The sequence below is a fragment of the Salvelinus fontinalis genome, chromosome 2, assembly GCF_029448725.1.
Source record: "Salvelinus fontinalis isolate EN_2023a chromosome 2, ASM2944872v1, whole genome shotgun sequence".
In the NCBI taxonomy this organism is placed as follows: domain Eukaryota; kingdom Metazoa; phylum Chordata; class Actinopteri; order Salmoniformes; family Salmonidae; genus Salvelinus; species Salvelinus fontinalis.
Genome location: NC_074666.1, coordinates 99,141,467 through 99,169,177, shown reverse-complemented (window position 1 = coordinate 99,169,177; position 27,711 = coordinate 99,141,467). Strand labels below are relative to the sequence as shown.

General features: G+C 45.3%; 1 protein-coding gene and 1 long non-coding RNA gene across 2 annotated transcripts; both read left to right on the top strand.

The window, feature by feature from the left end:
* The first annotated feature begins 575 nt into the window (after positions 1 to 575).
* Positions 576 to 8,604, top strand: LOC129833030 (rab11 family-interacting protein 4A-like). The gene is made up of 5 exons (XM_055897263.1): positions 576 to 732; positions 1,052 to 1,189; positions 1,653 to 1,796; positions 2,660 to 2,803; positions 4,874 to 8,604. The coding sequence occupies exons 1-5, from the start codon at positions 682 to 684 to the stop codon at positions 4,994 to 4,996; spliced, it is 600 nt and encodes a 199-aa protein (XP_055753238.1). The 5' UTR covers positions 576 to 681; the 3' UTR covers positions 4,997 to 8,604.
* Positions 8,605 to 9,364: 760 nt separating this feature from the next.
* LOC129833029 (uncharacterized) lies at positions 9,365 to 14,052 on the top strand. Its single transcript, XR_008756033.1, has 3 exons — positions 9,365 to 9,419; positions 9,655 to 9,932; positions 10,276 to 14,052. It is a non-coding gene; the product is annotated as an uncharacterized LOC129833029 (long non-coding RNA).
* The last annotated feature ends 13,659 nt before the right edge of the window (positions 14,053 to 27,711 follow it).

The following is a 27,711-nucleotide window of genomic DNA, read 5'->3' as shown; positions in this document are numbered from 1 at the left end:
CGCCACCTTAGTAACGCACAGGAACGCCACCTTAGTAACGCACAGGAATGCCACCTTAGTAACGCACAGGAACGCCACCTTAGTAACGCACAGGAACGCCACCTTAGTAACGCACAGGAACGCCACCTTAGTAACGCACAGGAACGCCACCTTAGTAACGCACAGGAACGCCACCTTAGTAACGCACAGGAACGCCACCTTAGTAACGCACAGGCACGCCACCTTAGTAACGCACAGGAACGCCACCTTAGTAACGCACAGGAACGCCACCTTAGTAACGCACAGGAACGCCACCTTAGTAACGCACAGGAACGCCACCTTAGTAACGCACAGGAACGCCACCTTAGTAACGCACAGGAACGCCACCTTAGTAACGCACAGGAACGCCACCTTAGTAACGCTCAGGAACGCCACCTTAGTAACGCACAGGAACGCCACCTTAGTAACGCACAGGAACGCCACCTTAGTAACGCACAGGAACGCCACCTTTAGTAACGCACAGGAACGCCACCTTTAGTAACGCACAGGAACGCCACCTTTAGTAACGCACAGGAACGCCATATTAGTAACGCACAGGAACACCTTAGTAACGAACAGCTGTGAATTGGTAGTAGAAATGGTAGATATCTGGCTAACTATTTTCTCTACAGAGTTCAGCAACTGGAGGAGGAGAATGGAGAGATGAAACTGAACGTGTGTAAACTGAAGTCTCAGACTGAGAAACTAGACCAGGTGGGTGGTCATAAAGTCTGTCTGTCTGTCTGTCTGTCTGTCTGTCTGTCTGTCTGTCTGTCTGTCTGTCTGTCAATGGATAACTCTCCTCCATCTCCCCTCTCCCTCTCTCCCCTCTCCCCTCTCCCTCTCTCCCTCTCTCCCTCTCTCCCTCTCTCCCCTCTCCCTCTCTCCCTCTCTCCCCTCTCTCCTCTCTCCCTCTCTCCTCTCTCCCTCTCTCCCTCTCTCCCTCTCTCCCTCTCCCCTCTCCCTCTCTCCCTCTCTCCCTCTCTCCCTCTCTCTCTCCCCTCTCTCCTCTCTCCCCTCTCCCCTCCCCCAGGAGAAGCAGCGTATGACAGACCGGTTAGAGGACACCAGTCTGAGGCTGAAGGATGAGATGGACCTCTACAGGAAGATGATGGACAAGCTGTGGCAGAACAGACATGAATTCCAGAAGGAGAGAGAGGCCATGCAAGAGGTACGGACGCACACACACAATATAATTGTAATATATTTTCCTCCATTCGTTCCTATTGCACTCAACTGCTTTAGTGACCAAATTCACCATCTTCTGTATTTTAACTTTTAACCACCTAGGAAACTACATTGATGTGACAGACAAACTCTCTCTCTCTCCCTCTGTCCGTCCCTCCCTCTCTCTCCCTCTCTCTGTCCCTCCCTCTCTCCCCTCCATCTCTCCCTCCCCCCGTCCCTCCCTCTCTCCATCTCTCCCTCCCTCTCTCCCCCTCCATCTCTCCATCCCTCTGTCCCTCTCTCTCCCCCACCACCCTCCCCTCTCTCCATCTCTCTCCCCCTCCACCCCCTTCTCTCCATCTCTCTCTCCCCCTCTACCCCCCCTCTCTCCATCTCTCTCTCCCCCTCTACCCCCCCTCTCTCCATCTCTCTCTCCCCCTCTACCCCCCCTCTCTCCATCTTTATAGTTGATAGAGGACCTGCGTCGGGAGTTGGAGCACCTGCAGCTGTTTAAGCTGGGTTCAGAGGCGGGGCGGGGGGCGGGGCTATCAGAATACAACGCCAAGACACGGGAAATAGAGATGGAGCATGAGGTCAAGAGACTTAAACAGGTGAGGCACACACACACACACAAACACACACAGAACGTGTACACACACACACACGCTGAACATGTACACACACACACACAAAGACTGACCAGGTGAATCCAGGTGAAATATATGATCCCTTATTGATGTCACCTGTTAAATCCACTTCAGTCAGTGTAGATGAAGGGGAGGAGACCTGGTTAAAGAAGGATTTTTAAGCCTTGAGACAATTGAGACATAGATTGTGTGTGTGGGCCATTCAGAGGGTGAATGGGCAAGACAAAAGATTTAAGTGCCTTTGAAGGGGTAGGGTAGTAGGTGCCAGGCGCACCGGTTTGTGTCAAGAACTGCAACGCTGCTGGGTTTTTCATGAGCAACAGTTTCCTGTGTATCAAGAATGGTCCACCACCCAAAGGACATCCAGCCAACTGGACACCACTGTGGGAAGCATTGGAGTCAATATGGGCCAGCATCCCTGTGGAACGTTTTCAACACCTTGTAGAGTTCATGTCCCGACAAATTAAAGCTGTTCTGGGGGCAAAAGGAGGTGCAACTCAATACTAGGAAGGTGTTCAATATTAGACACATTTTCTCAGAGTTTATATTCTTACTCCTCGTTCTCCTTCCTCTCCCCCCTCCCTCCTCAACCCCTCTCTCTCCACCCACCCCTCTCTCCACCCTCTTCTCCCTCCCTCCCTCCCTCCCTCCCTCCCTCCCTCCCTCCCTCCCTCCCTCCCTCCCTCCCTCCCTCCCTCCCTCCCTCCCTCCCTCTTCCTTCCCCCCTCTCTCCACCCTCTCCTTCCCTCCCTCCCTCTCCCTCTCTCCACTCCCTCCCTCCCTCCCTCTCTCTCCACCCCCCCTCTCCCTCTCTCTCCACCCTACAGGAGAACTTTAAGCTGCGGGACCAGAACGATGACCTGAACAGTCAGATCCTCAGTCTGAGTCTGTATGAAGCTAAGAACCTGTTTGCCAGCCACACCAAGGCCCAGTCACTGGCTGCTGAGATAGACAACGCTTCTAGAGACGAGGTGAGAGGGTCTGGGGGTGGAGAGGGGTAGAGGGGTAGAGGAGTGGTGTGGGGTGGGGTAGAGGAGTGGTGTGGGGTGGGGTAGAGGAGTGGGGTGGGGTGGGGTAGAGGAGTGGGGTGGGGTGGGGTAGAGGGGTGGAGTGGAGTGGGGTGGGGTGGAGGAGTGGGGTGGGGTGGTGTAGTGGGGTGGAGTGGTGTAGAGTGGGGTGGGGTGGGGTAGAGGAGTGGGGTGGGGTGGTGTAGTGGGGTGGAGTGGTGTAGAGTGGGGTGGAGTTGCATACAGAAATCAGCAGGAGAGGGGACGGTTTAGCTACAGGCTCAGGTTAGTCACTTTGTGTCAAATGTCATTTTATTTGTTAAAAAAAATCTATCTTTTGATTGACATTCTCTCTCTCTCCCCCCCTTCCCTCCCTCCCTCTCCCCTTTCCCTCCCTCCCTCTCTCCTCTCCCTCCCTCTCCCCCTTCCTTCCCTCCCTCTCCCCTTTCCCTCCCTCTCCCCCTTCCCTCCCTCCCTCTCCCCTTTCCCTCCCCCTTCCCTCCCTCCCTCTCCCCTTTCCCTCCCTCCCTCTCTCCTCTCCCTCCCTCTCCCCCTTCCTTCCCTCCCTCTCCCCTTTCCCTCCCTCTCCCCCTTCCCTCCCTCCCCTCCCTCCTCCCCCTTCCTCCCTCCCTCTCCCCCTTCCCTCCCTCCCTCTCCCCTTCCCTCCCTCTCCCCCTCTCCCCCTTCCCTCCCTCCCTCTCCCTCTCCCTCCCTCTCCCCCTTCCCTCCCTCCCTCTCTCCTCTCCCTCCCTCTCCCCCTTCCCTCCCTCCCTCTCTCCTCTCCCTCCCTCTCCCCCTTCCTTCCCTCCCTCCCCTTCCCTCCCTCTCCCCTTCCCTCCCTCTCCCTCCTGTTCTCCTCCCTCTCCCTCCCCTCCCTTCCCTCCCTCTCCCCTTCCCTCCCTCTCCCCTCCCCTTCCCCCTCCCTCTCCCCCTCCCTCCCTCCCTCCCTTCCCTCCCTCCCTCACGCCTTTCCCTCCCTCCTGTTCTCCTCCTCTCTCCCCTCCCCCCCCTTCCCTCCCTCTCCCCTTCCCTCCCTCTCCCTCTCCCCCTTCCCTCCCTCTCCCCCTCCCCTCCCTCCCTCCCCCCCTTCCCTCCCTCTCCCCTTCCCTCCCTCTCCCTCTCCCCCTTCCTTCCCTCCCTCTCCCCCTCCCCTCCCTCCCTCCCTCCCCCCCTCCCCTCCCTCCCTTCCTCCCTCCCTTCCTTCACTCCTCTCCCTCCCTCCCTTCCCTCCCTCCCTCCCTCTCCCCCCTCCCTCCCTCCCTCTCCCCCTCCCCTCCCTCCCTCCCTCCCTCCCCTCCCTCCCTCCCTCCCTTCCCTCCCTCCCTCTCACCTTTCCCTCCCTCCTGTTCTCCTCCCCTCCCCCTCCCCCTTCCCTCCCTCTCCCTCCCTCTCCCCCTTCCCTCCCTCTCCCCCTTCCCTCCCTCCCCCTTCCCTCCCTCTCCCTCTCCCCCTTCCTTCCCTCCCGCTCCCCCTCCCCTCCCTCCCCCTTCCCTCCCTCTCCCTCTCCCCCTTCCTTCCCTCCCTCTCCCCCTCCCCTCCCTCCCTCCCTCCCTTCCCTCCCTCCCTCTCCCCCTCCCCTCCCTCCCTCCCTCTCACCTTTCCCTCCCTCCTGTTCTCCTCCCCTCCCCCTCCCCCTTCCCTCCCTCTCCCTCTCCCCCTTCCCTCCCTCTCCCCTGTCCCTCCCTCTCCCTCCTGTTCTCCTCCTCTCTCCCTCCCCCTCCCCCTTCCCTCCCTCCCTCTCGCCTTTCCCTCCCTCCTGTTCTCCTCCTCTCTCCCCTCCCCCTTCCTTCCCTCCCTCTCCCCCTTCCCTCCCTCCCTCTCGCCTTTCCCTCCCTCCTGTTCTCCTCCTCTCTCCCCTCCCCCTTCCTTCCCTCCCTCTCCCCCTTCCCTCCCTCCCTCTCGCCTTTCCCTCCCTCCTGTTCTCCTCCTCTCTCCCCTCCCCCTTCCTTCCCTCCCTCTCCCCCTTCCCTCCCTCCCTCTCGCCTTTCCCTCCCTCTCCCTCCTGTTCTCCTCCTCCTCCCTCGTCTCCTCTAGTTGGTGGATGCTCTGAAGGAACAGGAGTGTGTAAACTTCCGTCTGAGACAGTATATGGATAAAATCATCCTTGCCATTCTGGACCACAACCCCTCTATCCTGGAGATCAAGAGTAACAGTTAAACACTCACACACCACACCACACACCACACCACACACCACTCACACACCACTCACACACCACACCACACACCACACCACACACCACTCACACACCACTCACACACCACTCACACCACTCACACACCACTCACACACCACTCACACACCACTCACACACCACACACACACACACACACACACACACACTTCCACGCCTGGGGATGGGACAGAACTTAAAACAACAGACGCTCAAAACAAATGACAGCTGTCTGTGGTTTACAGCTGAAACTCGCCGTCTACTCTATCTGTCAATCAACTGTTAGATGTCCCGCCTCCTTTTATCTATCCCACCAATGATGAACTGTTATTATGTTGCCGAGAAAAGAAACGGTGGTATTGAATGACACTAACTGGATGATATTGTGTTGGAGGAGTAACTAACTGGAGAATAGTAGTAGTATCATGGGGTTCACTTTATGATGATGATGATGATGATGATGATGATTCTACATTATGTAGACACACTCCCTCTGGGTTCACTAGCTCCAGTATGACTGTCCATTAGCCTAGAATGATGTCAACATTTATTACTGATTTAACAGTGTGAATATTTGCAAACCAGAGCGCCACTTTTGATTGGCTAACTGAGCTGTTCAATCGCATTCAAAAGTGGGTAAAGGTCGTAGGTGAGCGGATGAGGAAGTAACAGATAGTGTGGGTAGGTGAAGGAAAGGACTTTTAAGATTCCTCGGGTTAAGATGTGATAGCTTGGTAGAGATGGAGTCGTTGGCCGTATTGGGCCCGTTCTGATGTTTGATGACAGGATACAGTATCATCAACGGTGAGGTGTGCAACGGGGACCACGGGTGTGTCTCAATAGTCACTTCCTCTTCTTGTCTTCTCTTTCATCGGCAGTGACAGGACAGGTGAACGCTGCTCGACTCAGATATTTCCTTTCACCTGTCCTGTCTTCTCTGATCAGTGCAAATCAAGGAAAAGAAAGGAAGTGAAGGAGATGAGGCCACTTCAGACCACTGAGACTCACCCCAAGTTTAGTCTCCACACTGATTCCTCTGGTCGGGGGACGTGAAGGCTTATAACTTCTGATTCTATGACCCAGTTACTCTCTGGGCGTGAAGGTTATAACTTGTTATGAAGTGTCATGACCTGTCATAAGCATTTAAGACGGGCGTCGTACTGGTGTCATAGCGTTGTTTATAGACTTAACGATGCAAAGTGAACAAAGTGTTATAAATAATGGCACCCTATTCCCTTTATAGTGCACTACTTTGGACCAGGCCCAATGACTCCCTGTTCCCTTTATAGTGTACTACTTTGGACCAGGCCCAATGACTCCCTATTCCCTTTATAGTGCACTACTTTGGACCAGGGCCCAATGTTACCCTATTCCCTTTATAGTGCACTACTTTGGACCAGGCCCAATGACTCCCTGTTCCCTTTATAGTGTACTACTTTGGACCAGGCCCAATGACTCCCTATTCTCTTTATAGTGCACTACTTTGGACCAGGGCCCAATGGTACCCTGTTCCCTTTATAGTGCACTACTTTGGACCAGGGCCCATACGGATTAGGGTGCCATTAAGGATGCATGGACAGTGTAGGTACTACTAGGAGTGTAACCAGCTTGTTGTGCTATATAGTAATGTATAACCACCGTGCACAGAGTTACGTGTTGATGTAGAAGCACAAGACGAGCGTAGTAGGGAAACGTATTGTATTACGGTCCTCATGTAATTCTACACTGAAAACATAGGGTCCTGTTCAATAGGGATACATTGTTTTGAAGCTGAGTCGAACGGTACAAGTACTTACCTGAACTTGTCCAATAAGATCAAATGATTTTGGTTATCCGTTGCAAAACGTTTTGCTACGTTGTGCCCTAGTGAACACGACCCACCCAGGACTTGAAAAAGGCCAACAGGTATCAATGTGGTAGATATTTAGGGGAGAAACCTAACGTTCCACTGAAGTCAAAATGTTCACTCAAGTCATGCCTTGATGTAAATGGGAGACGAGGTGAAAATGTTACGTAAATGGAAGTTAAGATTTTCCTCTAAGAGAATAAGTGTCATGAGTTGTTAGGACAATGTCTATAAAGGTTAAATGTTTATTTTTCTTAGATCTATAAAATGATAAACGTTGTGGACGTTTTAAGTTCAGACGGTCTTTTGATCAGACTGGAATGAGGGTAAGGAGATGTCAGAGCAGTGGGGATGAGATCTGTCCATTATCGAGAACAACATGGTAGTCACTATAATCAATGAATCGCCATGACGATAATCCCTGGATCTAGGGTGTATGTAGGGGGGGGGGGCTCATATATAGAGAGTATAGGTTCTATAACGCCTATAGATTGAGAGAGCTCTTTTCTGTGTATGTCATGATTGTACTGTGCCACACACACACACACACACACACCACAGTAGCTTGTTGAATTCACTGTACTGTAGATGGATAGATAGCCACGACTTCAGGTCATTGATTTCACCTGGTTAATAACTGTGTCTCTAAAGAAGAGTCTGTGTAGACAGTCGGTGTGATGTCACACTGACACTAGTTTTGCTTCGTTGCACAAATTACACTAATGAGCAGTTATCTCATGGTTTCTCATGTTTTTGCATGGGTTTCTCATGGTTTCTCATGTTTTTGCATGGGTTTCTCATGGTTTCTCATGTTTTTGCATGGGTTTCTCATGGTTTCTCATGTTTTTTCATGGGTTTTTCATGATTTCTCATGTTTTTTTCATGTTCTCTCATGGTTTTTTCATGTCTTATTCAGTTTCTTGTTTTTCTTTGTGCCTTTTGTAAATGAGCAACTAGGTGTCACCATTAGATTATTTTTCTAGTCATGTTTTTCAGTTTGTCCGTTGGTCATCGTGAGTGAGCTTTTTCTATCAGTTTGCTTTCCAACACGTGGTCGTAGCGTTTTTCATACATTGTAAAGTTTATACAGGATCTAGTTACAGTTTGTATTGATGTGCCACTGACTCATCCAACCTAATAACTAGTATTTTATACCGTTTAAAAAAAGGAGTTATATCCTAGAGATGATATTCTGTGTGACCTGGAAATGTATAGCACATGTTAATGACGTTGTCGTAGCGACTGTATTTACTATAGGATGACGATCCTGGGACTGATAAACAACATCGACAGGCTGAGTCTGGAACTAGGGAATTAGAATCATAGAATCATTCTAATTCTGTGTGACTGAAAACAGCCAAGGCTTGAAAAGTCCAATGGTTGAATACTGTGAATCTCAGGCCCTGTTTTGAGTACTTTAACAATGCATCCTACCATCATCTTCTCCTTTGAGGTAATATAATCACTGATTAGGAAGGGATTGGATAAGTGAATGCATGTTTGCCATCATGTTTACACCTGTCTAACATTGTCAGATCAGTGATGACTGATCTGGGAGGGAGGATGCATCCGTGAGGTATTTGAACAGGCCCGTCAGTCCTTTAGATGGAAGATATCGTGATGTGTTCACCTCACGCTAAAGATCACTGATGTTGTTCTGCTCGTGTACTGTAGGTCTGACACTGACTTATAGGATGTTGTACAAACTTGAAAATGTAAATAAAATGAATTTGCTTTGGCCAAGGACTGAGTGGCTGTAGTGCTTTTTTTATTATACTTTACCAATTTCCAATGTCTTATTTAAGTGAAATGTAGGCCTATTTTTATGAATGTTACATGTTATGAGTTGGATGCTAAATGTATGACGTTGGAAATGGTGTACTTAACAAGTAATGTACATTTTTAGCGTACTTTGTCCCATTTCTAAATCAGCAGAGAATTAGTTCCTATAAAACTCACAGGCAGTGTTTACATACTATTACTATTGGCCAGGGATCCTCAACTAGACTCAGACAGGGGCCGGAACATACTAATCATGTGAACTGCAAACTGACTGCAAGAAGCCCAAACTGGTATAATACATGACTAAAACATAATAATTTCAAATCTTGCTTACGTTTGTATTGGATCACATATCTCTCTATTATGCGTGGTAATACTTTGGAACAGATTTCCAAATTTAAAGTCACTTGGAGCTGATATGCTGGTGTTTTTGCAGTCTTTTATGTCCAACAATATAAAATAAAATAATAAATTATCTGAAAAATTGCGGGTCAAATAAAATCACCCGCGAGACAAATTCCGCCGCCAATTGGGGGAATGTAGGCCTATCCTGCACACCCTAAATAAACTGTCAGTCAATTGTCTTACTGAGAAACGCATGTCTGTTGGCCCCCCCCCTGCCGGATATCAGTCATTTACAAGTCTGTTGTAATGCCATCTGCAACCGCGTCGTGTCGCTGGCGGCACAATTCCAACAGAATTATAATGATCGCGTCGGCGGCAAGCAGTAAATCACAACATTCCAACTTTTGAATGGTGAAGAGGGTAGCTAGCTGACGGTAAGTGATAACTGTAACGACAAGTAAATATCTTATCCTAGATTTGAATCATATAGCTACAATCATCACACTACTTTTCTCTGCACTTAATTGATTTTCACAGGTTGACATACATTGAGTGTAAACTATATCTAGAATTTGTCAAGTTAGCGGACTAATTTAGTAAGCTAACATGGCTTGCTAACGGACCAAACCATGTGTCTGTGTGGCTCACTGTCCAGCTATATTGTTTCAGACAGAACTTCAGGCCACTATTCAGTACGCAAGCATCTGCTACTGGATTAGTTTACACCTGTGTGTGTGTTGCAAGGCTATGCCCATGATGCTCTTCAGAACTTGGGCACGCTACCCAATCTTCATCTACAAGGATGGTAGAGGAGGATGGTAACCTGGAGATAGAGGATGACGAGGAGGAGAGGAGGATGGTTACCAGGTCCCAGAATCAGCTGGTGGTCTCTGAAGAAGAGGAGGAGGACTGGGAAGCAGAGATTAACAACAGCAAACTATGTTATGGTGAGGATGTTAAAAACACACACACACACTTTCTCCCAGTTAGCTACAAGTTTTGTTATTTGGGATATGAAGGAAATCACTTGAAACATAAACACCTCTCCCCTCCACGTCTCCCCCCCTTCCCTCCACCTCTCCCCCTCTTTCCTCCACCCCCCTCTTTCCTCTCCCTCTCCTCCCTCCCTCTTTCCTCCACCTCTCCCTCTCCTCCCTCCCTTTTTCCTCTCCCTCTCCTCCCTCCCTCTTTCCTCCACCTCTCCCCCCTCCTTCCCTCGCTCTTTCCTCCACCTCACCCTCTTCCCTTCACCGCTCCCCCCTCCCTCGATCTCCTCACCTCTCCCTGTAGCCCCAGAGGACCTGTTGAGTCCAGGTGTTGTCCATCCCTCCCAGTCCCACCCTAGCCGTGTGTCCTCTCCCTGGCCAGTCCAGGTACACCACTACACCCCCTCCGTGCACCATACCCCTCCTGTCCTCTGGGAGCATACTGCTGCACTCACCACGGCCGACCAGTTTGAAGATGCAGAAGAAGAATGAAGCTCTTGGGGAAATCTGTTCTACCTGATAGTTAATATCACCCACCTGATGTCCCAGGTCTAAATCAGTCCCTGATAGTTAATATCACCCACCTGATGTCCCAGGTCTAAATCAGTCCCTGATAGTTAATATCACCCACCTGATGTCCCAGGTCTAAATCAGTCCCTGATAGTTAATATCACCCACCTGATGTCCCAGGTCTAAATCAGTCCCTGATCATTAATATCACCCACCTGATGTCCCAGGTCTAAATCAGTCCATGATCAGAGGAGAATAATGAAAAAAGCACTGGAAGGTCTTCAAGGTTCGGATTAGAATTTGAGGGCTCCAGGTAAAAATGATTGATTTGGATTTATTTTTCCAGAGTTCAAAGGGCTTTACATAGTGAAGGGGGATCCTCATATCTTCCACCACCAATGTGGGGCAGCAGGTAGCCTAGTGGTTAGAGCGTTGGACTAGTAACCGAAAGGTTGCAAGTTCAAATCCCAGAGCTGACATGGTGAATTCTCTCATTCTGCCCCTGAACAAGGCAATAAACACACTGTTCTTAGGCCGTCATTGTAAATAAGAATTTGTTCTTAACTGACTTGCCTAGTTAAATAAAGGTTAAATAAATAAATGTGGAGTACCTAAGGTGATGAACTCCAACCATTTTGTGCCAGAAGTCATCTGGGTAGTTGCCACGGTCTTGACTACATGACCGAAATACATGTCACCTTCCATCCTAAATTCATGCTCTCCAACATGGCCGATGACGTGATCGTAACGGCAGACGTTCACAGATACTTTAAAGCTTCTGTGGATGTGCACTAGGGCTGGGAATTGTCAGGGACCTCACCATACCATATTGCCATGATACTTAGGTGGCGATACGATATGTGTTGAGACTCATGATTCTATATGGATTGATACGTAGGTGCCGATACGATATGTGTTGAGACTCATGATTCTATATGGATTGATACGTAGGTGCCGATACGATATGTGTTGAGACTCATGATTCTATATGGATTGATACGTAGGTGCCGATACGATATGTGTTGAGACTCATGATTCTATATGGATTGATACGTAGGTGCCGATACGATATGTGTTGAGACTCATGATTCTATATGGATTGATACGTAGGTGCCGATACGATATGTGTTGAGACTCATGATTCTATATGGATTGATACGTAGGTGCCGATACGATATGTGTTGAGACTCATGATTCTATATGGATTGATACGTAGGTGCCGATACGATATGTGTTGAGACTCATGATTCTATATGGATTGATACGTAGGTGCCGATACGATATGTGTTGAGACTCATGATTCTATATGGATTACTATTCAATAGTGATTTGATGTTCCAAACATATTGTTCACCATATGTCTGCTGTAGAGATACAAGAGAAAACATGGTTTGATCAGTCATGGACATAAGTGCTGAAAACAAATAGTCTTCCTGTATAAAAAGAAGATGGAGAAGAAACTATGAAGGAAGAAGACTGGCGTTCTGTTGTAGGTAAAGACAACCAGCACAAAAACAATACTGTGATTTTGTCAAAATGATGCGATACAATATATCGTCACAAAATAATATCCTGATGTGTAACTATTGATTGTTCCTGGTCACTATTGTGCGGAGGAGTTTGCTCCGTCACGCAACGGGGTGGTATATACAGGCGTGGCCAAAAGGTTTGAGAATGACACAAATATTAATTTCCACACAGTTGCCTCAGTGTGTTTAGATATTTTTGTCAGATGTTACAATGGAATACTGAAGTATAATTACAAGCATTTCATTAGTGCCAAAGGCTTTTATTGACAATTACATGAAGTTGATGCATGGAGTCAATATTTGCAGTGTTGACCCTTCTTTTTCAAGACCTCTGCAAACTGCCCTGGTATGCTGTCAATTAACTTCTGGGCAACATCCTGACTGATGGCAGCCCATTCTTGCATAATCAATGCTTGGAGTTTGTTAGAATTTGTGGGTTTTTGTTTGTCCACCCGCCTCTTGAGGATTGACCACAAGTTCTCAATGGGATTAAGGTCTGGGGAGTTTCCTGGCCATGGACCCAAAATATCGATGTTTTGTTCCCCGAGCCACTTCGTTTTCACTTTTGCCTTATGGCAAGGTGCTCCATCATGCTGGAAAAGGCATTGTTTGTCATCAAACTGTTCCTGGATGGTTGAGAGAAGTTGCTCTTGGAGGATGTGTTGGTACCATTCTTTATTCATGGTTGTGTTCTTAGGCAAAATTGCGAGTTATCCCAGTCCCTTGGCGGAGTAGCAACCCCACACATGAATGGTCTCAGGATGCTTTACTGTTGGCATGACACAGGACTGAGGGTAGCGCTCACCTTGTCTTCTCCGGACAAGCTTTTTTCCGCATGCCCCAAACAATTGGAAAGGGGATTCATCAGAGAAAATGACTTTACCCCAGTCCTCAGCAGTCCAATCACTGTACCTTTTGCAGAATATCAGTCTGTCCCTGATGTTTTTCTGGAGAGAATTGGCTTCTTTGCTGCCCTTCTTGACACCAGGTCATCCTCCAAAAGTCTTTGCCTCACTGTGCGTGCAGATGCACTCACACCTGCCTGCTGCCATTCCTGAGCAAGCTATGTACTGATAGTGACCCGATCCTGCAGATGAATCAACTTTAGGAGACAATCCTGTCGCTTGCTGGACTTTCTTGGGCGCCCTGAAGCCTTCTTCACAACAATTGAACCGCTCTCCTTGAAGTTCCCGATGATCCGATAAATGGTTGATTTAGGTGCAATCTTACTGGCAGCAATATCCTTGCCTGTGAAGCCCTTTTTGTGCAAAGCAATGATGACCACGTGTTTCCTTGCAGGTAATCATGGTTGACAGAGGAAGAACAATGATTCCAAGCACCATCCTCCTTTTGAAGCTTCCAATCTGTTATTCGAACTCAATCAGCATGACAGAGTGATCTCCAGCCTTGTCCTCGTCAACACTCTAGAGAATCACTGACATGATGTCAGCTGGTCCTTTTGTGGTAGGGCTGAAATGCAGTGGATTTTTTGGGGGGGGGTTCAGTTCATTTGCATGGCAAAGAGGGACTTTGCAATTAATTGCAATTCATCTGATCACTCTTCATAACATTCTGGAATATATGCAAATTGCCATCATACAAACTGAGGCAGCAGACTTTGTGAAAATTAATATTTGTGTCATTCTCCAAACTTTTGGCCATGACTGAACATACAGTGGTGGCTGAGTATATTGGTCCCCTGGCACTTTTCCTAAAGAATTCTCTATTTCTTGTCAAATAAGTTTAAGTTGAAGAAACCCTTTAGTTCCCTTGTCATTGGATTGGCAACACTGGAGAACCCAAACTGTTTAATGTAGACAATAGAAAGAAATGGCCACCCAGGAGATTGTACATGTTTAGATACAGAGCCTTCAGGAAGTTATTCACACTCCTGGACTTGATCCACATGTTGTTGTGTTACAGCCTGAATTTAACATGGATTACATTTAGATGGTGTGTCACTGTCCTACACACAATACCCCATAATATCAAAGTGGAGTTATGTTTTTATAATTGTTTTACAAATTAATAAAACAAATGAAAAGCTGAAAAGTCTTGAGTCAATAATGATTTGAATAATTTCGTTATGGCAACGCGTAAATAGTTTCAGGAGTAAATATGTGCTTCTCAAGTCACATAATAAGTTGCATGGACTCACTCTGTGTGTTTAAACATGAGTTTTAAATGACTTCCCCATCTCTGTACCCCACACACACAATTATCTGTAAGGTCCCTCAGTCAAACAGTGAATTTCAAACACAGATTCAACCACAAAGGCTTACCAATGCTTCATAAAGAAAGGCTCCTATTGGTAGATGGGTAAAAAAATAAGCAGACATTGAATATCCCTTTAAGCATGGTGAAGTTATTAATTACACTTTGGATGGTGTATCAATGGCTGTGATAGGAGAAAACTGAGGATGGATCAACAACATTGTAGTTACTCCACAATACTAACCTAATTGACAGAGTGAAAAAGAAGGACACTGGGAGACGAATCCACCTTTCAGCAGGACAATAACCTAAAACACACGGCCGAGTATACACTGGAGTTGCTTACCAAGATGATATTGAATGTTCCTGGCCTTTTTGACTTAATTAAATCAGCTTGAAAATCAATGGCAAAACAGGAAAATGGCTGTCTAGCAACTTGACAGAGCTTGAAGAAATCCATTCTTCAAAACACCTTTAGAATCTTCAGATGTCATGATGTCTTACACAAAACCCCCAGCATTATCCAACCTCCCCCGTGTTTTATTGTAGGGAGGGGAGGGTTCATTATCCAACCACCCCCGTGTTTTATTGTAGGGAGGGGAGGGTTCATTATCCAACCTCCCCCATGTTTTATTGTAGGGAGGGGAGGGTTCATTATCCAACCTCCCCCGTGTTTTATTGTAGGGAGGGAAGGATTCATTATCCAACCTCCCCCGTGTTTTATTGTAGGGAGGGAAGGATTCATTATCCAACCTCCCCCATGTTTGATTGTAAGGAGCGTTCATTATCCAACCTCCCCCATGTTTGATTGTAGAGAGGGTTCATTATCCAACCTCCCCCATGTTTGATTGTAAGTAAGTTCATTATCCAACCTCCCCATGTTTGATTGTAGAGAGGGTTCATTATCCAACCTCCCCATGTTTGATTGTAAGGAGGGTTCATTATCCAACCTCCCCCATGTTTGATTGTAAGGAGCGTTCATTATCCAACCTCCCCCATGTTTGATTGTAGAGAGGGTTCATTATCCAACCTCCCCCATGTTTGATTGTAAGTAAGTTCATTATCCAACCTCCCCATGTTTGATTGTAGAGAGGGTTCATTATCCAACCTCCCCATGTTTGATTGTAAGGAGGGTTCATTATCCAACCTCCCCCATGTTTGATTGTAAAGAGGGTTCATTATCCAACCTCCCCCATGTTTGATTGTAAGGAGGGTTCATTATCCAACCTCCCCCATGTTTGATTGTAAGGAGGGTTCATTATCCAACCTCCCCCATGTTTGATTGTAAGGAGGGTTCATTATCCAACCTCCCCCATGTTTGATTGTAAGGAGGGTTCATTATCCAACCTCCCCCGTGTTTGATTGTAAGGAGGGTTCATTATCCAACCTCCCCCATGTTTGATTGTAAGGAGGGTGTTATGTTCTTTGATTATGTCATTTCATTCATTTTCATCCACTGTTATTCTCAAGAGAGAAGATGTTTAACTGTAATAGTTCTATTCTAGAATGTGCTATGTAGGGTTCTGTTTGAAGGGAACAGCTGATGATGGTTATTTGATGAGGTGAAATACTATACCAGTTGTTGTTTGATCTCAGGTGCTTTATGAAGCATGCTTGTTGTGATTGGATGGATTTGAAAGATGCTTCCTGTATTCTAGATGATGTTTGTGTATCAGTGAGGCCCTCTGCTACACTGGGAGCTGATGGGAAGACATTAAGTAGAGAATGGACCAGCATCCACTATGTCTAATATATTGATAGTATCTAGGGGGTGGGGTTTATGCTTAACCAATCAAGACATCTGTTTTTTTATGTACATTTTTGGGGGATTCTATAATTTTTTCCCCTTGAAAGTCAAGAGTAGGTTGTGTATATCATTCGAGAAAAACATCAGTATCTTATCAGCTTTCTGAACAGACTTTCAGATGTCCAGACTCAGAAACGTTTGATTTGTGTAATATCTTCCCTATATATCTAAAATGTTAAATACTAGTAGTATCCACAAGGGGGCGTCATTGGTCTTCCTCCTGACCAGGCAGTAATCGCCTGGATCATGACTGGACCAGAAGTCAGGACTCCATTCATTCAAAACCAGTACAACCTTCCCCCATGTTGTTTTCACATACTGCTGTTACACAGTGAGTCTATTATGGACGGCTTGTGTAGTTGTGTTACTCATAGTCAGATTCAACATAACATACACACTGTGGGTCATGTGTTTATCACAGGGTGTGTGTCCGCGCACCAGCAACATTCCCTGCATTGCTGTGGTAAGCACACACACAACAGGAATACTCACTTTAATCAGAGGAATACATCACATAGTCTAGTTCATCACAGCTGTCTAGGGTACAGTACATATCTTAACTGTGTCCCCTATCTCAACCTGTGTTCAGGTCAGTGTGTTGACCTGGACCAACTACTATATAACACACTGATCTGGACCAACTACTATATAACACACTGACCTGACCTGGACCAACTACTATATAACACACTGATCTGACCTGGACCAACTACTATATAACACACTGACCTGGACCAACTACTATATAACACACTGATCTGGACCAACTACTATATAACACACTGACCTGGACCAACTACTATATAACACACTGACCTGACCTGGACCAACTACTATATAACACACTGATCTGACCTGGACCAACTACTATATAACACACTGACCTGGACCAACTACTATATAACACACTGATCTGACCTGGACCAACTACTATATAACACACTGACCTGGACCAACTACTATATAACACACTGACCTGGACCAACTACTATATAACACACTGACCTGACCTGGACCAACTACTATATAACACCCTGACCTGGACCAACTACTATATAACACACTGACCTGGACCAACTACTATATAACACACTGACCTGGACCAACTACTATATAACACACTGACCTGGACCAACTACTATATAACACACTGACCTGGACCAACTACTATATAACACACTGACCTGGACCAACTACTATATAACACACTGACCTGACCTGGACCAACTACTATATAACACACTGACCTGGACCAACTACTATATAACACACTGATCTGACCTGGACCAACTACTATATAACACACTGACCTGGACCAACTACTATATAACACACTGATCTGGACCAACTACTATATAACACACTGACCTGACCTGGACCAACTACTATATAACACACTGGTCTGACCTGGACCAACTACTATATAACACACTGACCTGGACCAACTACTATATAACACACTGACCTGGACCAACTACTATATAACACACTGATCTGACCTGGACCAACTACTATATAACACACTGACCTGGACCAACTACTATATAACACACTCATCTGACCTGGACCAACTACTATATAACACACTGACCTGGACCAACTACTATATAACACACTGACCTGGACCAACTACTATATAACACACTGATCTGACCTGGACCAACTACTATATAACACACTGACCTGGACCAACTACTATATAACACACTGGTCTGACCTGGACCAACTACTATATAACACACTGACCTGGACCAACTACTATATAACACACTGATCTGACCTGGACGACTACTATATAACACACTGACCTGGACCAACTACTATATAACACACTGACCTGGACCAACTACTATATAACACACTGACCTGGACCAACTACTATATAACACACTGACCTGGACCAACTACTATATAACACACTGACCTGGACCAACTACTATATAACACACTGACCTGGACCAACTACTATATAACACACCGACCTGAGCTGGACCAACTACTATATAACACACTGACCTGACCTGGACCAACTACTATATAACACACTGACCTGACCTGGACCAACTACTATATAACACACTGACCTGACCTGGACCAACTACTATATAACACACTGACCTGACCTGGACCAACTACTATATAACACACTGACCTGGACCAACTACTATATAACACACTGATCTGACCTGGACCAACTACTATATAACACACTGACCTGGACCAACTACTATATAACACACTGACCTGGACCAACTACTATATAACACACTGACCTGGACCAACTACTATATAACACACTGGCCTGGACCAACTACTATATAACACACTGACCTGACCTGGACCAACTACTATATAACACACTGACCTTGACCAACTACTATATAACACACTGACCTGACCTGGACCAACTACTATATAACACACTGACCTGGACCAACTACTATATAACAAACTGACCTGGACCAACTACTATATAACACACTGAACTGATCTGGACCAACTACTATATAACACACTGACCTGGACCAACTACTATATAACACACTGACCTGACCTGGACCAACTACTATATAACACACTGATCTGACCTGGACCAACTACTATATAACACACTGACCTGGACCAACTACTATATAACACACTGATCTGGACCAACTACTATATAACACCCTGACCTGACCTGGACCAACTACTATATAACACACTGATCTTACCTGGACCAACTACTATATAACACACTGATCTGACCTGGACCAACTACTATATAACACACTGACCTGGACCAACTACTATATAACACACTGACCTGACCTGGACCAACTACTATATAACACACTGATCTGGACCAACTACTATATAACACACTGACCTGACCTGGACCAACTGCTATATAACACACTGACCTGACCTGGACCAACTACTATATAACACACTGATCTGATCTGGACCAACTACTATATAACACACTGACCTGACCTGGACCAACTACTATATAACACACTGATCTGATCTGGACCAACTACTATATAACACACTGACCTGACCTGGACCAACTACTATATAACACACTGATCTGACCTGGACCAACTACTATATAACACACTGACCTGGACCAACTACTATATAACACACTGACCTGGACCAACTACTATATAACACACTGACCTGACCTGGACCAACTACTATATAACACACTGACCTGGACCAACTACTATATAACACACTGACCTGGACCAACTACTATATAACACACTGACCTGGCCTGGACCAACTACTATATAACACACTGATCTGACCTGGACCAACTACTATATAACACACTGATCTGGACCAACTACTATATAACACACTGACCTGACCTGGACCAACTACTATATAACACACTGACCTGGACCAACTACTATATAACACACTGACCTGGGCCAACTACTATATAACACACTGACCTGGACCAACTACTATATAACACACTGACCTGGACCAACTACTATATAACACACTGACCTGACCTGGGCCAACTACTATATAACACACTGACCTGGACCAACTACTATATAACACACTGACCTGGACCAACTACTATATAGCACACTGACCTGGGCCAACTACTATATAACACACTGACCTGACCTGGACCAACTACTATATAACACACTGACCTGGGCCAACTACTATATAACACACTGACCTGGACCAACTACTATATAACACACTGACCTGGACCAACTACTATATAACACACTGACCTGACCTGGGCCAACTACTATATAACACACTGACCTGGACCAACTACTATATAACACACTGACCTTGACCAACTACTATATAACACACTGACCTGACCTGGACCAACTACTATATAACACACTGACCTGACCTGGACCAACTACTATATAACACACTGACCTGGACCAACTACTATATAACACACTGACCTGGACCAACTACTATATAACACACTGACCTGGACCAACTTCTATATAACACACTGACCTGGACCAACTACTATATAACACACTGACCTGACCTGGACCAACTACTATATAACACACTGACCTGACCTGGACCAACTACTATATAACACAATGACCTGGACCAACTACTATATAACACACTGACCTGGACCAACTACTATATCACACACTGATCTGACCTGGACCAACTACTATATAACACACTGATCTGACCTGGACCAACTACTATATAACACACTGACCTGGACCAACTACTATATAACACACTGATCTGACCTGGACCAACTACTATATAACACACTGACCTGGACCAACTACTACATAACACACTGACCTGGACCAACTACTATATAACACACTGATCTGACCTGGACCAACTACTATATAACACACTGACCTGGACCAACTACTATATAACACACTGACCTGACCTGGACCAACTACTATATAACACACTGATCTGACCTGGACCAACTACTATATAACACACTGACCTGGACCAACTACTATATAACACACTGATCTGGACCAACTACTATATAACACACTGACCTGGACCAACTACTATATAACACACTGACCTGACCTGGACCAACTACTATATAACACACTGATCTGACCTGGACCAACTACTATATAACACACTGACCTGGACCAACTACTATATAACACACTGATCTGGACCAACTACTATATAACACCCTGACCTGACCTGGACCAACTACTATATAACACACTGATCTGACCTGGACCAACTACTATATAACACACTGATCTGACCTGGACCAACTACTATATAACACACTGATCTGACCTGGACCAACTACTATATAACACACTGACCTGGACCAACTACTATATAACACACTGACCTGACCTGGACCAACTACTATATAACACACTGATCTGGACCAACTACTATATAACACACTGACCTGACCTGGACCAACTGCTGTATAACACACTGACCTGACCTGGACCAACTACTATATAACACACTGATCTGATCTGGACCAACTACTATATAACACACTGACCTGACCTGGACCAACTACTATATAACACACTGATCTGATCTGGACCAACTACTATATAACACACTGACCTGACCTGGACCAACTACTATATAACACACTGATCTGACCTGGACCAACTACTATATAAAACACTGACCTGGACCAACTACTATATAACACACTGACCTGGACCAACTACTATATAACACACTGACCTGACCTGGACCAACTACTATATAACACACTGACCTGGACCAACTACTATATAACACACTGACCTGGACCAACTACTATATAACACACTGACCTGGCCTGGACCAACTACTATATAACACACTGATCTGACCTGGACCAACTACTATATAACACACTGATCTGGACCAACTACTATATAACACACTGACCTGACCTGGACCAACTACTATATAACACACTGACCTGGACCAACTACTATATAACACACTGACCTGGGCCAACTACTATATAACACACTGACCTGGACCAACTACTATATAACACACTGACCTGGACCAACTACTATATAACACACTGACCTGACCTGGGCCAACTACTATATAACACACTGACCTGGACCAACTACTATATAACACACTGACCTGGACCAACTACTATATAGCACACTGACCTGGGCCAACTACTATATAACACACTGACCTGACCTGGACCAACTACTATATAACACACTGACCTGGGCCAACTACTATATAACACACTGACCTGGACCAACTACTATATAACACACTGACCTGGACCAACTACTATATAACACACTGACCTGACCTGGGCCAACTACTATATAACACACTGACCTGGACCAACTACTATATAACACACTGACCTTGACCAACTACTATATAACACACTGACCTGACCTGGACCAACTACTATATAACACACTGACCTGACCTGGACCAACTACTATATAACACACTGACCTGGACCAACTACTATATAACACACTGACCTGGACCAACTACTATATAACACACTGACCTGGACCAACTTCTATATAACACACTGACCTGGACCAACTACTATATAACACACTGACCTGACCTGGACCAACTACTATATAACACACTGACCTGACCTGGACCAACTACTATATAACACAATGACCTGGACCAACTACTATATAACACACTGACCTGGACCAACTACTATATCACACACTGATCTGACCTGGACCAACTACTATATAACACACTGATCTGACCTGGACCAACTACTATATAACACACTGACCTGGACCAACTACTATATAACACACTGATCTGACCTGGACCAACTACTATATAACACACTGACCTGGACCAACTACTACATAACACACTGACCTGGACCAACTACTATATAACACACTGATCTGACCTGGACCAACTACTATATAACACACTGACCTGGACCAACTACTATATAACACACTGACCTGACCTGGACCAACTACTATATAACACACTGATCTGACCTGGACCAACTACTATATAACACACTGACCTGGACCAACTACTATATAACACACTGATCTGGACCAACTACTATATAACACCCTGACCTGACCTGGACCAACTACTATATAACACACTGATCTGACCTGGACCAACTACTATATAACACACTGACCTGGACCAACTACTATATAACACACTGACCTGACCTGGACCAACTACTATATAACACACTGATCTGACCTGGACCAACTACTATATAACACACTGACCTGGACCAACTACTATATAACACACTGACCTGACCTGGACCAACTACTATATAACACACTGATCTGGACCAACTACTATATAACACACTGACCTGACCTGGACCAACTGCTATATAACACACTGACCTGATCTGGACCAACTACTATATAACACCCTGACCTGGACCAACTACTATATAACACACTGATCTGATCTGGACCAACTACTATATAACACACTGACCTGACCTGGACCAACTACTATATAACACACTGATCTGACCTGGACCAACTACTATATAACACACTGACCTGGACCAACTACTATATAACACACTGACCTGGACCAACTACTATATAACACACTGACCTGACCTGGACCAACTACTATATAACACACTGACCTGGACCAACTACTATATAACACACTGATCTGACCTGGACCAACTACTATATAACACACTGACCTGGACCAACTACTATATAACACACTGACCTGGGCCAACTACTATATAACACACTGACCTGGACCAACTACTATATAACACACTGACCTGGACCAACTACTATATAACACACTGACCTGGACCAACTACTATATAACACACTGACCTGACCTGGGCCAACTACTATATAACACACTGACCTGGACCAACTACTATATAACACACTGACCTGGACCAACTACTATATAACACACTGACCTGGGCCAACTACTATATAACACACTGACCTGACCTGGACCAACTACTATATAACACACTGACCTGGGCCAACTACTATATAACACACTGACCTGGACCAACTACTATATAACACACTGACCTGGACCAACTACTATATAACACACTGACCTGACCTGGGCCAACTACTATATAACACACTGACCTGGACCAACTACTATATAACACACTGACCTGGACCAACTACTATATAACACACTGACCTGGACCAACTACTATATAACACACTGACCTGACCTGGACCAACTACTATATAACACACTGACCTGACCTGGACCAACTACTATATAACACACTGACCTGGACCAACTACAATATAACACACTGACCTGGACCAACTACTATATAACACACTGACCTGGACCAACTACTATATAACACACTGACCTGGACCAACTACTATATAACACACTGACCTGACCTGGACCAACTACTATATAACACACTGACCTGACCTGGACCAACTACTATATAACACAATGACCTGGACCAACTACTATATAACACACTGACCTGGACCAACTACTATATCACACACTGATCTGACCTGGACCAACTACTATATAACACACTGACCTGGACCAACTACTATATAACACACTGACCTGACCTGGACCAACTACTATATAACACACTGACCTGGACCAACTACTATATAACACACTGACCTGGCCTGGACCAACTACTATATAACACACTGATCTGACCTGGACCAACTACTATATAACACACTGATCTGACCTGGACCAACTACTATATAACACACTGATCTGGACCAACTACTATATAACACACTGACCTGACCTGGACCAACTACTATATAACACACTGACCTGGACCAACTACTATATAACACACTGACCTGGGCCAACTACTATATAACACACTGACCTGGACCAACTACTATATAACACACTGACCTGGACCAACTACTATATAACACACTGACCTGACCTGGGCCAACTACTATATAACACACTGACCTGGACCAACTACTATATAACACACTGACCTGGACCAACTACTATATAGCACACTGACCTGGGCCAACTACTATATAACACACTGACCTGACCTGGACCAACTACTATATAACACACTGACCTGGGCCAACTACTATATAACACACTGACCTGGACCAACTACTATATAACACACTGACCTGGACCAACTACTATATAACACACTGACCTGACCTGGGCCAACTACTATATAACACACTGACCTGGACCAACTACTATATAACACACTGACCTTGACCAACTACTATATAACACACTGACCTGACCTGGACCAACTACTATATAACACACTGACCTGACCTGGACCAACTACTATATAACACACTGACCTGGACCAACTACTATATAACACACTGACCTGGACCAACTACTATATAACACACTGACCTGGACCAACTTCTATATAACACACTGACCTGGACCAACTACTATATAACACACTGACCTGACCTGGACCAACTACTATATAACACACTGACCTGACCTGGACCAACTACTATATAACACAATGACCTGGACCAACTACTATATAACACACTGACCTGGACCAACTACTATATCACACACTGATCTGACCTGGACCAACTACTATATAACACACTGATCGGACCTGGACCAACTACTATATAACACACTGACCTGGACCAACTACTATATAACACACTGATCTGACCTGGACCAACTACTATATAACACACTGACCTGGACCAACTACTACATAACACACTGACCTGGACCAACTACTATATAACACACTGATCTGACCTGGACCAACTACTATATAACACACTGACCTGGACCAACTACTATATAACACACTGACCTGACCTGGACCAACTACTATATAACACACTGATCTGACCTGGACCAACTACTATATAACACACTGACCTGGACCAACTACTATATAACACACTGATCTGGACCAACTACTATATAACACCCTGACCTGACCTGGACCAACTACTATATAACACACTGATCTGACCTGGACCAACTACTATATAACACACTGACCTGGACCAACTACTATATAACACACTGACCTGACCTGGACCAACTACTATATAACACACTGATCTGACCTGGACCAACTACTATATAACACACTGACCTGGACCAACTACTATATAACACACTGACCTGACCTGGACCAACTACTATATAACACACTGATCTGGACCAACTACTATATAACACACTGACCTGACCTGGACCAACTGCTATATAACACACTGACCTGATCTGGACCAACTACTATATAACACCCTGACCTGGACCAACTACTATATAACACACTGATCTGATCTGGACCAACTACTATATAACACACTGACCTGACCTGGACCAACTACTATATAACACACTGATCTGACCTGGACCAACTACTATATAACACACTGACCTGGACCAACTACTATATAACACACTGACCTGGACCAACTACTATATAACACACTGACCTGACCTGGACCAACTACTATATAACACACTGACCTGGACCAACTACTATATAACACACTGATCTGACCTGGACCAACTACTATATAACACACTGACCTGGACCAACTACTATATAACACACTGACCTGGACCAACTACTATATAACACACTGACCTGACCTGGGCCAACTACTATATAACACACTGACCTGGACCAACTACTATATAACACACTGACCTGGACCAACTACTATATAACACACTGACCTGGGCCAACTACTATATAACACACTGACCTGACCTGGACCAACTACTATATAACACACTGACCTGGGCCAACTACTATATAACACACTGACCTGGACCAACTACTATATAACACACTGACCTGGACCAACTACTATATAACACACTGACCTGACCTGGGCCAACTACTATATAACACACTGACCTGGACCAACTACTATATAACACACTGACCTGGACCAACTACTATATAACACACTGACCTGACCTGGACCAACTACTATATAACACACTGACCTGACCTGGACCAACTACTATATAACACACTGACCTGGACCAACTACAATATAACACACTGACCTGGACCAACTACTATATAACACACTGACCTGGACCAACTACTATATAACACACTGACCTGGACCAACTACTATATAACACACTGACCTGACCTGGACCAACTACTATATAACACCCTGACCTGGACCAACTACTATATAACACAATGACCTGGACCAACTACTATATAACACACTGACCTGGACCAACTACTATATCACACACTGATCTGACCTGGACCAACTACTATATAACACACTGACCTGGACCAACTACTATATAACACACTGATCTGACCTGGACCAACTACTATATAACACACTGACCTGGACCAACTACTACATAACACACTGACCTGGACCAACTACTATATAACACACTGATCTGACCTGGACCAACTACTATATAACACACTGACCTGGACCAACTACTATATAACACACTGATCTGACCTGGACCAACTACTATATAACACACTGATCTGACCTGGACCAACTACTATACAACACACTGACCTGGACCAACTACTATATAACACACTGACCTGGACCAACTACTATATAACACACTGACCTGACCTGGACCAACTACTATATAACACACTGACCTGGACCAACTACTATATAACACACTGATCTGGACCAACTACTATATAACACACTGACCTGGACCAACTACTATATAACACACTGACCTGGACCAGCTACTATATAACACACTGACCTGGGCCAACTCCTATATAACACACTGACCTGACCTGGACCAACTACTATATAACACACTGACCTGACCTGGACAGACTACTATATAACATACTGATCTGACCTGGACCAACTACTATATAACACACTGACCTGGACCAACTACTATATAACACACTGATCTGACCTGGACCAACTACTATATAACACACTGACCTGGACCAACTACTATATAACACACTGATCTGACCTGGACCAACTACTATATAACACACTGACCTGACCTGGACCAACTACTATATAACACACTGACCTGGACCAACTACTATATAACACACTGACCTGGACCAACTACTATATAACACACTGATCTGACCTGGACCAACTACTATATAACACACTGACCTGACCTGGACCAACTACTATATAACACACTGACCTGACCTGGACCAACTACTATATAACATACTGATCTG

What these genes read in the sequence shown, in the direction of transcription:
- LOC129833030 (XM_055897263.1), top strand. Translation starts at nt 682, where the DNA reads ATGAAACTGAACGTGTGTAAACTGAAGTCTCAGACTGAGAAACTAGAC. An exon ending in AGAGAGAGGCCATGCAAGAG is followed by an intron (nt 1,190 to 1,652) that starts GTACGGACGCAC and finishes CCATCTTTATAG; the next exon opens with TTGATAGAGGACCTGCGTCG. An exon ending in AGGTCAAGAGACTTAAACAG is followed by an intron (nt 1,797 to 2,659) that starts GTGAGGCACACA and finishes TCCACCCTACAG; the next exon opens with GAGAACTTTAAGCTGCGGGA.